This window comes from Sarcophilus harrisii, chromosome 2 (genome assembly GCF_902635505.1).
Source record: "Sarcophilus harrisii chromosome 2, mSarHar1.11, whole genome shotgun sequence".
NCBI lineage: Eukaryota > Metazoa > Chordata > Mammalia > Dasyuromorphia > Dasyuridae > Sarcophilus > Sarcophilus harrisii.
Genome location: NC_045427.1, coordinates 557,602,924 through 557,617,276, shown reverse-complemented (window position 1 = coordinate 557,617,276; position 14,353 = coordinate 557,602,924). Strand labels below are relative to the sequence as shown.

General features: G+C 47.5%; 1 protein-coding gene across 4 annotated transcripts in view; it reads left to right on the top strand.

The window, feature by feature from the left end:
* Positions 1–14,293, top strand: part of FBXW4 (F-box and WD repeat domain containing 4) — a 121,144-nt gene extending 106,851 nt beyond the window's left edge. For all 4 annotated transcript variants that reach the window (XM_031955724.1, XM_031955725.1, XM_031955723.1 and 1 more), the window contains 3 exons: positions 11,682–11,822; positions 13,131–13,272; positions 13,490–14,293. In XM_031955724.1, the coding sequence (XP_031811584.1) occupies positions 11,682–11,822; positions 13,131–13,272; positions 13,490–13,606 (400 nt within the window). In that variant the 3' untranslated portion in view covers positions 13,607–14,293. The remainder of the gene's footprint in view (positions 1–11,681; positions 11,823–13,130; positions 13,273–13,489) is intronic.
* The last annotated feature ends 60 nt before the right edge of the window (positions 14,294–14,353 follow it).

Sequence of the window (14,353 nt, the reverse complement as noted above, 5' to 3'; positions counted from 1 at the left end):
TTTAATTAAGAAGATGTCATTGTTAATGCATTATCAGTCATTTCACATTCAAAAGGCTTTTGTTCTTTGAGGTGCTTTCTCAGAGACCAGTTAGACATAGACTTTGAGGACAGTCTATTTCAGGCATCACTGTGTTGAAGCCAGTAGTGACTATCCCAATAAATGTGTGTGGGAAAGCTACTCAGTTTGGGGAAGAATCTTTTAAAGAATGCCTCTCTATAACTAAATACAAGGTGTATTTGTCCATTGATCTTTGTGGAGCAGAGGTCCTCTGTTAATGTCTCTCTGTCACCTAATAAATAAGGAAAAAAACAAAGAGCAGAAGGGACTTGAGGATATCTTTCAAAACAAAAATGAGAATATATAGTATGTGCCTAATAGATATGGTCAGAAGAGGAAGTTAGGGTCAGAGGGAAGAACTGGGGTTGGAATGAGGGACAAATGGTTAGGATAGGGATAATTTGTCACCTAGGAGAATGTTATTCATTTGATTGATATAATGAGGGGATGAGCCCTCTAAGTTGCTTAAGAAGGTTGAGAGAAAGTAGTTATCCTGAGGATTGAGTTATGTACCAGTAAAGAGAGGATTGGATCCAACTGTTGTCTTTCATATTTGGAACTGTAATCTTGGGATCCATGAAAACTCGACTGGAGTTGGTCACAGCCATTGTGACCAATGGTTAGTATAGGATGAAGTCAGTACAGACCTTAGGCCTGCTGGCTCATTGTTGAGTGGACATGTGAAACTTCTTCCAGGTGTTTTTCTTCCTTTATTCTTCACTCCAATTTTTGTGTCCTTTTCATTTCAGCCCAGTCTGTCTTACTCCAAGAAAGAGGGTTAGGGCTACAGCCACTCCACAAAAACAGATGCTGTAAAATATTTTTTAATTGTATTGTTAGATTTTATTTTTATTTTCCAATATTTCCTTTTCCTCTCCCTCATCTAAAGAGCCATTCCTCATAACAAAGAATCAAAAATGAACAAGGAAAAAAAGTCATTTGACAAAAGAAACCAACATGTCAACGTCTGACATTTTATGCAAAGTTCCACATCTGTATCCTCCACCATCTCTTTTCTTGGGAGCCAAATTTGGTCATTATAGTTCAAGTGTTTTGATTTTTTCCCCCCTATTTAAATCATTATAGTCATTATGATAAAACATTATTTTTACATTCATATAATTTGCTTAACCGTTCCCTACAAGATGAACACTTTTGTTTTTAGTTCTTTATTACTGCAAAAAGCACTGCTAACAATAGTTTGTTATCAGTAGGAGCTTTCGTTTTATCTTTGATTGCCTTGGAGTATTATATACCCTAATAGGTCCCACCCGGTCAAATGGGATGAACATTTTAGTCACCCTCTTAGCATTATCAACCCAGAATGACTAAATTAATTCATCTGAGTGGTATAGTAAGTGGAGTCAGGAGGACCTGAGCTCAAATCTAGCCTTAGACAGCTGTGTGACCCTGGGCAGGTCACCCAGCTTGTTTGCCTCAGTTTTCTCACTTGTAAAGGTGTTGTGAGAATCAAATGAGACAATAAATAAAGTGTTTAGCACAGTGCTCAGCATATAGTAAGCATTATATAAATGTTAACTGGTGTCTTTAATTCATAGATCCACCAAGTGTGCCAAAAGGGTGATACACCAAGTGTGTCATTCCATAGTCCTTCCAATATACACTATTCCCCCTCTTTTGCCACTTTGCTGGATGTGAAGTAAGAAGTCAAAATTATGTGGATTTGCATTATTATTAATGCATTATTTTATATTCTTAATGGTTGATGATTCTTTTGAGAATTGTTTGTTTTTGATGAGAGACAGTGTGGCGTAGTGGATAGGGAGCCAGCCTTGAAGCCAGGAAGGCCCCAGTGAAAGTTTAACTTCTGACATATCCTGGAGGTATGAATCTGGGCACCTTAAGACTCTCACTGTTAGGGAAGGTGCTAACCTGCATTAGTAGAGGAAATTTCCCTCACCTGGGGAATTTCTTCTATCACTGAAATTAGACCTCCAGTCCCTATCCCTTGTTTGTCCCCTTTAACTACTTGTCCACTGAGGAGGAGTAGCCCTTGATGTCACATGTTTATGGATATTCTCTAGATATCATGACTACCTTAACAGATACTTGATGCAAGTCCCCCCCCCCCCCCCCCCCCGCTTCAGTTGACATAATCTCATTTTCTAGTTGTCCTTTCAAGCTTCAGTTGACATAATCCCTTCTTCTAGTTGCCCTTTCAAGTTATCCATCAGAAAACTTAGTTCCTGCAAGGTGCTAGAAATGGAATGGTGTATTAGCGGCTCTGCTGATGATAGAAATCTTATTCATTCCTTAAGAGGAGTGGGGCGGGGCAGAGCACAGATCTCCATGTGTTCTGTGGATCTTTGGGTTTCTGACCTGAAGCAAGTGCTGTGGAAGAGGCTAGATGCCTTGGCTTTTATTCCTAGTGATGCTGGTGCAAATCCTGATTGAATTGTCACCTGAAAGTGAATTGGACTCTGTCTGCTGCAAAGAAAATCATGGTGTCTGACAGAGAAGTTCATGAAAATGGGACTTCTGGGAACCCCCTTTGGTGACTCTTCCATTTCACAAAGACCAGATATGATTACATTAACATTCTCCCTGTAGTTTGCAGGCACCATAATTACAGTAGGGACTGTTAGTGAGAGGCTTGAAATCCTGAATTGAAGGGAGAACCCCGAATGTCATACCCTTAGTTACATATGAATTTTTAACTGAATCACAAGATAACAGAATTTATAATTAGAAAAGACTTTAGAAATCATCCATTGATCATAGCAACAAGCCCAGGACCTTGCACATAGTAGGTACTCAATAAATATTTATTGGAAGAGAACAAGCTTCTTGCATCATTATTCAAACTGGACCTGAACCTGTATGTTTTGAACTAGATTTGTAGAAAATTGAATTTGAGCTCCTGTGTTAAACAGAGTGAATCTTCTCTTCTGGAACTGGGCTTTTTCCTTGAGTCTTCCTGGAATTAGAAGCACTTCAGTTACCTGGATCAGAGGTGCTACCTTGGAGGTGACATACTGTTTTCCAGACCCAAAGAACGAGAGCCAGAAAGTATGCTTTGGACTTGGGGTCGTAATGGAGGACTTTGCTGTTGAGGGGGTTAGGCACAGGAGTGGGGTGGGGGGCAGGTGGACAGAGACAGGGTGACTTCTGTTGCCGCCTTTCCCAGAGAAGCCCAAACAGATAATAAAGCCATGTAGAAAATAGGATTAAGGTAATGAACAGGCAGGATGGAGTTTGATCTTTCAATAAAGCCAAAGCCTGACTGACAGGCCAATCCGAAAGGTGGAACAATATTGCCGGCAGGACCTGGCCGGCTGCTCTGGCTTCAGTGTGGGATGGATTCTTTGCTTTTAACCTGTCACAGTTGAAATGCGAGGAGCCACTGGATTTTTCCTTTCATGTATGTTGGGAGGGGGGAGGAGTACGGAAAGGAGGAAGGGTCTTCTCTGAGCAGTATTTCTGCCAGCAACCTGCTCCGAGACTAACGTGCTTCTTGCCAATTTCTTCTTAAAACTTCCCTTCATGGACTGAAGAATGAGGGACAGAGCTGGGGGTGGGAGGAGGCTGGGGAGGCTAGTCCTTGCAGACTAGCTCCTGGACCACGCTGTGCTTGGCCCCAGCTCTCAGGCCACCTTCTGAAGGTGGATGCTGCCTCTCCCCGAAACAGAAGTTTCTTGAGAGCAAGGCCAGAGTCTAGCCGAGTGCCTGGCTCATGGCAAGAACTTAACCAGGCTTTTGAACAAATGGACGGTGGCAAGAAGCCACTATGTATAACTCTGTGCCTTGGTATAGCTCTTTAGCAGTAACGTTATTACTGTGGGGAAGCAGGCCCCATGAGGATTGCACCCCTGCCAGTGTCCCAGCCGATGAGTGTTCGCCCTCTAGCTTCCCTGACTGCCCCTTCCGGGCCCCTTCTGCTCGCTCTCCAAGGTCGAGTACTCCCCAGCTTAGGAGACTTCCAGCTGGATGTTCATCTGTCAGGAGCAGGAAGGTCCCACCAACTCCCACACTCATTACTCCTTCAGGCTTCCTTTCTGGGAATTCCCTGTTTCCTTTGCATCCAGAACCCAGCACTTTTGGGGGAGTGATGCAGACTTGGAGAGTGATAGGGAGAAGAGACAAGTGCGTGTTCTGAAAAACAGCTCGTTCTTTTTCTTCTGGCCCCTCAGTGCTAGCACTTCTGGACATCTTGGATTAGGAAGGAGATCCTGCTTTTGTTTTCTCTCCTGACATTACCTGAACTTTTGGAGAATTTATAAATTGACTCACCAATATTCTCTGGGCATGAGGGGAACAGTAGCTCCCAAGTGGGCTTCCCTGACCATAGGAGTGGCAGGTGGTCTGGTGGCTCCACCTCGGGGGCTCAGATAGGTTCCCTAAGGATTTAAAGCTGATGACCTTTGTGCCTTGATCTCCTTCGCTTTGGGCAGTATCAGCCTTTGGTTATAGAGGTAGCTACTACAGAGTGTATGTTTGTTGGGGAGACATCCCTTTGTCCCAGGAAGAGGGGCTTGCCAAAATCATCTTACTCTTGAGATGCTGGGCGGAAAGAATCCCTGGGAATAAACCCATCATCTCCTGTTCCTCTACCCATATGTGAACAAAATCTTGGGTTAATTATGTGTCCTGAGCTATGTGAAGGGCTGCAGAGCTCAGCTACCACCTATTGATCTTGTCAGCTGCTGTCTGAATACTCAACATGCCCTAAAGGCTGTGCGAAATCCAGATAGTGGGCTTTATGGAAGGCATAATATTAAAATGTTGATGTGGCCTACACCTCATGTACTCTCTAGGGGGCTTTCCTAACTTGTACATTTGGTTTCTTTTCTTTAAAAAAAAAAAAAAAAAAATGACACTGCTGATCTGTTTGCTTTTAATAAGATATTGGTTAACATAGCCCAAGGCCCAAATTTGCATATCCCAGCTCAGCCTTACATATTGGCATTGGCCCTCAAGTACTTCAGTGTCCATTAATTGATAATTAATTTGCCATTTACTGCCTTAAGACATATGTACTCCCTCTTAATCTTGTTGAAATCTTTTTCTTCTAGGGCCAAAGGTCATAAGCTATGAGGCCCACCATGATTCTCTCTCTCATCCCTTCACTCTAATTTAGAACAATCTTTTCCTTTTCAGACTTTATTAGTTTTAGACCTTTTTACTAGGTTTTAGACCTCCTTATCACATTTATTTGTCCTACCTTATATTGTATTTATTGTGTTCATATTTATCCTCCTTGTAAAGGATAAGCTCCTTGAGCATATAAGACTGTCCATTTCCTCTTGGAGTGTGCTTTGCCCATAGTAGGCCCTTAGTCTGACTCAGAATTGAGCTGTGACCATTCATGAATTCTAATCTAAATATCTGTCTCTTTTAAGTTTCTTAAACAGCCTCTGCTGGCTTTTGCTTTTGGGGTCTGCTCCAAGTCCTAAGAACAACCAGCTGGCCAATGGGCTCCCTTTATTTCTCACATTCCGCCCTGGGGACCTTGGTTCTTTGAGGACCAAGTGTGCCTCCCAGTTACTCTGAGCTTTTTAGGTATTTTCCTTCTCTCTCCTCCCCTTAAGCTCCCCTGTGTCTCATAAAAGTAGAAAGAGACAAGCTGGGCACCCCCTCATTCTTGCCTTTCCCTTTGAGTCTTTGTGCCCCCTCAGCCACTCAAGTACACTTTCCTTTTTCTCCTTGAAAGTCGCCCTAAGTTTAAGGTTTGTTTCAGTAAGTGAGGAAAGCCCTCTCCCAGGTCAGCATAGTCAAAGCCTCCAACAGCTGCTGGGCTCTGGAGGCTGGGGAGGTGGGGAGGGAGCCCGTGAGCCCTCTGCAGCGGAGGGGAGGGCTGCCTCTCTCCTTGGGGGCACAGGCAGGCGGTGGATGTGGCCCCTGCCTGCTCTGGGATGGCTTGTGACCCTCGGGCAGGATGTTTCCATCCCCTCCCCTCCCCTTCCCTCCCCTCCCCCAGCATCCCTGTGCACCGGAGGCCTCAGCTTCTGCTTAGAGCGATTAGGGGAACAGCCCCTCTTTAAAGTACCTGCCCTCTCCTTTGAAAGTATTAGTGACAACAGCTTTTTTCATTTTCTTTTTACCTCTTTAAGGAACCCTGTAATTTCTTTCTTTTTTTCCTCTCTCCTTTTTCTTGCCCCCCCCCCCCCCCCCCCCCCCCCCCCAGTCCCCTCTTCCCTCAACTCTTTGAAATCGGCTTTTTGCCGGCTCTGACACCAAACTGATACTTTGCCGTTTCACTTCTCCTTATCCCTTTATGGCAACAGATGTTGAAATTTTGTATCCTTTTATCTGCCCGGCTGCCCCCTTCCTGTAATTACGTTCCCCTTGTTAGCAGTACAAAGTGGGCTGCTTCACGACTGGGCCTTTGAGCCATTGTGTCTAAACATGTGTGTGTGCCCGTGCGCTGGCCTGTGCGCCTCTGGGTGCGCCGGTGCTTTTAGGAGAGGCCCTGCAGGCCTGCGGGCCAGGACTGCAGGGCCTCCGTCCCGCTACTGCCCAGGGGCCCCGCCTGGCTACCCTCCCCCATCCCTCTCCTCAGGGGTGCGAAGCCTGGAGAGAGAAAGCTCTGGGCAGGGTCAAGGGGAAGTGAGGGAAACAAAGAGAGCCAGAATGGAGACGGGAAGGAGGCTCACAGATGGCCGAGGAGCCAGGGAATCCCGGGGACTGGCAGGACCAGCTTCACGGGTGCGACTCTGGGGCGACTTAGAAAAGGCCAGCGGCTCCATTTGCTTTATAGTGAAACATCCCAACTCTGTGAGCAGCCAAGTACCACAGTGGATAGAACACTGGACTTAGGTTCATGAGGACCTGAGTTCAAATTAGCCTCAGATCCTTATTAATCATGTGACCCTAGGAAAAAATCACTTAACCACTGTCTGCCTCAGTTTCCTCATCTGAAAAATGGGGATGATAATAATAATTGCAACTACTTTCCAGGGTTGCTGTAAAAGTCAAATAAGTAAGTGCATTGCAAATCTTAAAAAGCTCTATACAAGGTAGTTATAATCATCATTATTAAAGAATTATAAAGCATTTTTTCTAACATCCCCGTGAAAAGGCAAGGCAAATTTTAATCCCATTTTACAAATGAACAAAATAAGCCTCAGAGAAGTTAAGGGACTTGCTCTTAGTCAGTATAAATAATACATGGCAGAGTTGAGAGTTGGACCCAGGACTCCTAATGCCAAATCCCTGACGCTATTCTATTGTACCTTCCGGTCAGTCACCCACCTCTAGCAATCTCTTCCCCACCTACCTGAGATCTCTTATGCCTGCAGGACATACACTCACTGATGTGGGACCCTCTTCCACTCTCTCCCCAGGGAGGATAAGGGTTTCATTTGTTCATACTCTTCCATTCTGATCTCTGGAAGTCTTTATCGTACTTAAATGTGCACAAGTTGGATGGAGATGCTGATGATTTAGAATTTTACAATCATGGGCAGACATAAAATGTGAAAATGACAGCAAAAACATGGTGATGTAGGGGGAAAGCAGCAAAATTAGAAAGAGGACAAGGATTAAGTACATGGGACGTGGAGTGAGGAGTGAAGTGAGAATTTTGGGAGTTTGCTTATCAGATAAGTCTTGGTCAGGGAAAGCTTCCTGTTGGAATAGATGTTTAGAGAGGAACTGCCCCAGGAGCAGAAACTTCCTGAGGCTTATACAACTTTGGGATGGACTAGACAAAAGGAGCTAGTGAATTTTAGAAAAGAGCATGACAATTTGCGTCTAGGGAAGCCTTGGATTTGGGACTTTGAGGAGCATCTCTTCTTCCTCTTGGCATGGATGGCTACTTTGTCGTTGCTGCATTAGTGGGGGTGGTAGGAGTTTCTCCATAGGACCATGTTCTCTTTAGATCTCTCCAAATAGCTCTGGTTTTGAGGCAGTGGATGTTAAAAACTTACTCTTCAAGGAAGCTTTCTTTATGCCTTCAGGTCAGCCCTTAGTTTACCTCTCCATAGCTACAGCCCCATTTGTCCTAAAGTGAAGATTTTTCACCATAAATATTTTTTAATCATTTCCCTCTGGGATGGATTGTCAAGATATTCCCTTTTGGATCCAGCCCAACTCTGTCTTGCTAACGTGTGCCTGAGGCAGCTAGGAGAAGGCTACCATCCTTTTTTCTGATTCCCACTAGCATGAGGGCAAAATAGAGCTAGCTTCTAGCTTTACTTATTAGGTCTCTTGGAAAACAATGCCTAAAAGGAGGGAATGAAGAGAAGGTTCCATCCCAGGCAGTGCCTCATTCATCAGGCTCACACACATGGTCCAATATGTCTTTATCTTTCCCTGGGTCGAAAGAGAATTGGTGGTCGAGAGAGAAAAGGAGGTGAATGGGGAGTCCCCCCTACACACTAGCCAGATACCTAACGAAAACAGATGGCTTTGTTTGCCTTGGGATCCAGATTTTATTTTAGGTTTTTGTCTGTTCCACTAAAGGAGACCCCCAGTGCTTTCCCTCACTCCCCGCCCAACCCAGAGGGGCTCCGGCATGGCTGCCCAGTTCCCACACAAGTGGTGTTAGAAGCCAGGGACTCAGCCCTCCTCCCCTCCTCCTCCTCTGGATGGTGAGAGGCTGAGGAGCATTCTTGACATTCTTTGCAGAGAAAAGGGGTGAAATGTCTGAATTTGGGGGTCACTGTGTTATACAAATTGCAATCTAATCGTTTTTTCGAAGAACATACTTGGGCTAAGAAAAGAGGCCTGGGAGGAGGGAAGACAAGGAGACAGACAGCTTGTTTTGTCCCCTTTTCCCCAAAGTTTGGGGCCATTGTCAGGGCAGTCCCCCTCCCCCTTCCCTTAGCCTTCTTCTGCCCCAGCAGCAACAGTGGTTTTATAGTTAAATTGGTGGTAGGGATGATCATGGGGGGAGCTTGTGCAGTGGGGGGGAGGGGTGTCTACGGTGCCATTTTTGTTTGTTTTCCCAAATCAAAGCCCCAGCAGGAATCCTGTGGCACTGCTGGGGCTCTATTTGAAGAGAAGGGCCATTTCCCAGAGCCCAATGTGTCCGTTTATACTCTGAACTTAACCTCACGGGCACCCACACAACAGAACTTTGAGAGTCCTGATGCAAGAAAGTAAAAGAAATTGTATCTTTTTTATTGGACCATTTGAAGTGTGTGTGGTCAATTCAGAGAACCCCCAGTGCAAAGGGGGGGGAACCAAACTTCCAGCCTGACCACCTCTGTTCCCAGTCCTGACCCCCTTCACTCCCAGCCTTTGGGGCTCTGCAGCTGGCCGCCGCTTGGTCCACAGTGTTTTGTCGGGGTCTCTGCACTTGTCCCTGACTCCTAGGGCCCCTGGTGCTGACATTCCAGCTTGGGGCTGGGGGGCATTTCATCAGCTGCCCAGAACCTGACACTCCCAGTTGTTTGTTGTGCCCATGGAGATCTGCGGGTCTCTAGAGCCGTGGTCCTAGCTTCTGCTAGATAAGAAAACAGCACTTGTGCTCTCCCTTCCTCTCCGACTTTGGCGGGGTACCTAATGCCTCGGAATGGGTGAGTCAGTCCTCGCTGGGCCCTGCTCTCCCCCTTCTCCCCCAATTACCCTCCAAGCCGGCTTCCCACCCCTGTAGCCTTTCATCTTCTCTTTCAAACAAACAAACATGAAATTACTTCTCCAGATTAAAGGAGAGAGCCCCTCAGTCACTCATCACCACCTCACTAATGGGAGGTGGGGAGGGGGAGGAGTACACCAAACGGGACCCAAACCCAGGGGTGGGGGGAGAATTGTCCCCCCCTCCAGGTTCAGTAGCACAGTCCCCAGAGTCTCTGTGTAAGTGCTCAAGGGCCGGGTGCCAGTGGGATTACACCCACTAGAGTCAGGACAGCCCGACTGTCAACTGAGGCAGCCCTAAGCTAGGCTCCGGCCTAGCCAGAGAACCGCCACTTGGTCAGATTAGGAAGTGATTTTATGAGACAAGGTTCTTGCCCAACCTTGCTCTGGACTCCCTGGGGCCATGAGAAGTCTCTTTACTGAGCAGACCTGCGTCTTCTGCTCATGTTGTCTGTTGTCTGAGTTGGGCAGCGACATTGTTTGCAGGAGATGCTTCTCTCTTGGTCCTGGGTTACACCAAAAACACAAGAATGAGGGAAAGGAAAATCCTCTCTTTAGTGGTCCTCCCCCTTAGGGTGGGTGCTAAACAGGGGTGGGGGTGGCTTTCTTATCAAAAGGTCTTCCTCCTGATTCTCTGGTGAGTTGCTAAATTGTCCCCAAGTTCTTCAGTCTTAAAGGCAGCATGGCTGAGGGCTATAATTCTATGTTTGGAAGTTCTGGAAAGAATGATAATCAGGGCATGTTACAGGTGGCCATCCCATCTCCTCTGGGCTATTTTGCTGTTCTCCAACAGGGTCTCCATTCAGCTTTTCTTCCTCTCCCATAGGATTTCTTTTTCCTCTCAGGGTTTCTGTACCTTCTCCCATTTCCCCAAAGGTAAGGTCTGGAGACCCTTATGATTTGTTTACAGGTATGAACACTCTACTCTCCGTCTCCCTGAAGGAGTTAATGGGTCAGGCCAAGGGACTTTCTGGTGTTGAGAGCCTTCAGTACTCAACATCTCCTTTTTTCCTTTCCTATCCTGCAAAAAAACACAAAATCCAATGTCCTGGCGGCCCAACCTAACCCAGTGTGGGAGGGATTAACAGGTGCACTTGATGTTGGGGGGCGTTGTTAGGACCAGCAGGCCTCCCTAAATGGTTGCTAAGGGTCTGGCATCAGGGACTAGGTGGCTGCCCACTGCCGCGGTCACGGAGGGAATTACACAGCCACAAAGAAATTGTTATTCCCTGTAATCTGCTCTCTGGAGAGCAGGGGTGGGGGAGCGGGCTGGGCCCAGCAGGCCAGGAGCTGTGATCACAGAGGCGTGCTGTTGCAGAGAGAAGGATGGGGGCCAGGCCAGGGCTGGGGCTGGGGCTGGGGGGCTTTTGCCTTCTGAGCTGGGAACGACAGGGCCCTGCTGCTAAGCTGTTTTCTCAGCAATTTCTCTTCCCAGATACAAAGGTGTTTACTTGTTTTACCATCTCCCGAAACTCCCCTTTTCCCTTTGTGTGGTCTTTATCCCCGACGAGGTTTGAGCCCCAGATTACAGGGAGGAATTAAGGCATTGGGCTTGGGCAGCTCAGAGCTGTTGTGACCCATGGGATCAAGGACTATAAAATAACCACATGTGTGTGTGGAGATCCTGACCTCTCTGGCACAGCCCCATTCATTGTCCTGAGCGGGAGTCAGCCTGGGCAGCAGGCGGCCGGGCAAGCAGGTGTGACTGGCTGGGCTGAACCTCCCTGCTGCATTTGAGTACTTTCTGAGGGGGTTGTGAGAGAGCCTGAGCAGGGAAAGAGGCAGGCCAATTCCTCTGGCCCCTGGTACACAGGTGTAGAAATAGCAGGGAGTCTTTACGGCAGGGAGATAGATCTGGGGTGAGGTCGTTAATTCACCATCTTCCCCAGACCAGCTCGGTTTGTTTTTATTCTAGGAGGCCCACCAGGAAAGGTGGAGCACCTCAGCCCACATAGAGGCTCCAGGGGAGTTTGTGTGTTTGCAATCACTTGAAGGTGGGGGGGGGGAGGCATCCCTAGAGCTAGACAAGATGATGATGCCCCAGACTCGTCCCCTTCTCACCTCTCTCTCTGTCTTTCCAGCGGGCAGCTGATGACACACTTGGGCCGGGACTTTCATCGAGGGGCCGGAGTGCTGGATGTCCTGTATGAGACACCCTCGACCCTGCTGTCCTGCGGCTATGACACCTATATCCGATACTGGGACATCCGAACCAGCTCCCAGTGAGTGCAGCCCCCAGAGTGTGGGGTTAGCTGGTCTGTGCATCTTTTGCCAGTCTGTTCCCGACTGTCTCCCCTCTCAGCTCTGGGAATTATAGCTGGGGCCAAGGAACACAAAGCTCCAGGTTGTTTTAGGCATTGTGGAGGAAGGCTTAAGAGATTGTGTCTAACTAGGAGTTGTGTCACTACTCACGGGCATGGGTCAGGCTGTGTCCGGTCCAAGATTCTGCTGCCCATGGGACACAATGGCAACTGTCTTGTCTGCCTCAAAGGCCAGGCACATTCCCTGCTCCTTCTAGCAAATATGACTGGCTCTGTAACTGGCCATTTTTTTCTGAACTCACTTGGATCCATGTGTATTTCCTGCCTGTAATATATCTTCTAGAGGTAAGGAGCCCTCTGGGTGAATTAGGTCTTCCTTTAATTTGCCTTAAACTTCACATGCTCCGGCTTCAAAGCAGGTAACTCATTCCGGAGTTTCTGGATTTGTGGATACAGACACGCTTTCTCTGTGTTAACCATTTTACAGATGATTTTGACCCTTCTCAGCCACCTTCTTTCATGATGGAAGTCACTGGCCTTTCAGTTTGTCCTCAGCACTGTCCCTTGTTGCTCCTACTCTGGGAGTTACTTTAGGAGCCCGGCTTTGGGCCTTACCTCCTTGAGGAGCAGCAGACCCATGACTGTACATAGAAGCAGGTGAAGACCTAGGCCAGGAGAATGTGTGGGGCATCTGTCCATACCTTTGTGTGTCCTGTGTGGCCATAGCCTCCTGGGAGCCAGTCTGTCCAGTGGTATCAAGTCCCTTTCTAGGGTCCTAGCTTGAGAGTTCTCCAGCCCCTACATGGATGACATTGGGCTTTTCTACAGGACTCAACCAACTGCCACTGCCCCTATCTGACCATTCACATAGCCCTAAATGGCTTTGCCATCATCTTGACTTTCTCTTATTACCTCAAAGAATTATTATATCTGCAGGCTTGGAGATTTCACACAGAAGACTCCTTGTATCAGGACCCCCCTGCCCAACTCTTTTTTTTTTCATCTACATTTATTTTTCACCCTCAAAAAACTCTGGAGTCAGACACAATTACTCTTGGGAGAAATTATGTTTTGGGTATTTTTTTCCTGCAGTAGGTTGTTTTGGTTAAATATTTGAAAGCTCGTTCTTCCTCTTCCTCCTAGACCAGGCTCTATAGTGCTGTCATTCTCTGATACAAAAGCACTAGGACTTTTTGGTGCCGAGTCCATTAGCTGGTGGGTTTGGGTGATGAGGTGTGCTTGACCATCCTATGTTCCTTTTTTGGAAAGGAAATGCGTGATGGAGTGGGAGGAGCCCCATGACAGTGCCCTTTACTGTGTCCGGAGCGATGGGAATCACATGTTGGCCAGTGGCTCCTCCTACTATGGCGTGGTGCGGCTGTGGGACCGACGCCAGAAAGGCTGCCTGCATGTGAGTCTCTTGCCCCCTCCCTGTTTCTGCCAGGTCTCTTGGCACCTACCTCAACTTCCCCCTTGGGCCCTGCTCCCGCTCGGCCCCAGCTCCTTGCAAATAGGGAAGCTCCGGGAGGGAGGGATGGATCCTGGGATATGGAGACCCAATGGGAACCCACCCATGCTCTCCCCTCCTTTACCTGGGTGAGCCATCTTTCCTTCTTATGTCCCCACAGGCCTTCTCGCTATCATCTCCGACCAGCAGCCCCGTTTACTGCCTGCGTTTCAGCACTACCCATCTCTACGCAGCAGTAGCCTCTGCCCTCCATGTTCTTGACTTCAAGACTCCATGACTGGCTCCCCTTCACAGTAAACTGACCCCTCCCCACACAAGACCAGGCAGAAGGCCTACTCAGGATCAGCCTCCCTAGTCCTGGCCCTGAAGAGAGCAACCAAATGACCCTGTGATCGCCGGGCTCTGTGCTTTTAAACCAAAGACCATTGGCATTTGGTAGTCTTGATGTTTCCATTTGGGAGAAGGGCTGTTCCCTGTGTCCATACCCAGCCAGCCAACCACTTTGGAACCTGCTAATCTAAAAGAGTGGGGTCTGGACTGGGGACTCTGTCTTTGCAGGGCCCTGAGGCAGTTTGATCAGTACTCCAACATGCGCTGAGCCTCCATGATCGGCCTGCAAAGACATAAGAAACCTTCATAGCCTTCCCCGTTGGCCCGTCATCCCATGTATCCTGTCTACCTTCTCTAACTATCCTTCCTGCTGGACGGGATCAGTCTTCAACTCTTCAATCAGGACCATGTGTAGATGAAATAAGCCTGGCCCCTGGGGAGGGAAGAAGAGTAGGGACTCCTTTTTGGAAAGCATTCAGATGCTGAGCTCCTTAGGCAGACCAGAGGACATTGGAGATTCAGCTGGTTTGATTTCTGAGCCAGTCTCTCTGGCCTGGCCCTGTTTGTGGGGTTCTATGGGAAATTATATTTTTAATTTATTTATTTTTTTAAATAAACCTTAGCTGTTAATGTGGATTCTGGCAACTCTATTAGCAGATTGAGATTTGGCTTGCTTTTAGGGGTAGAAAATTAG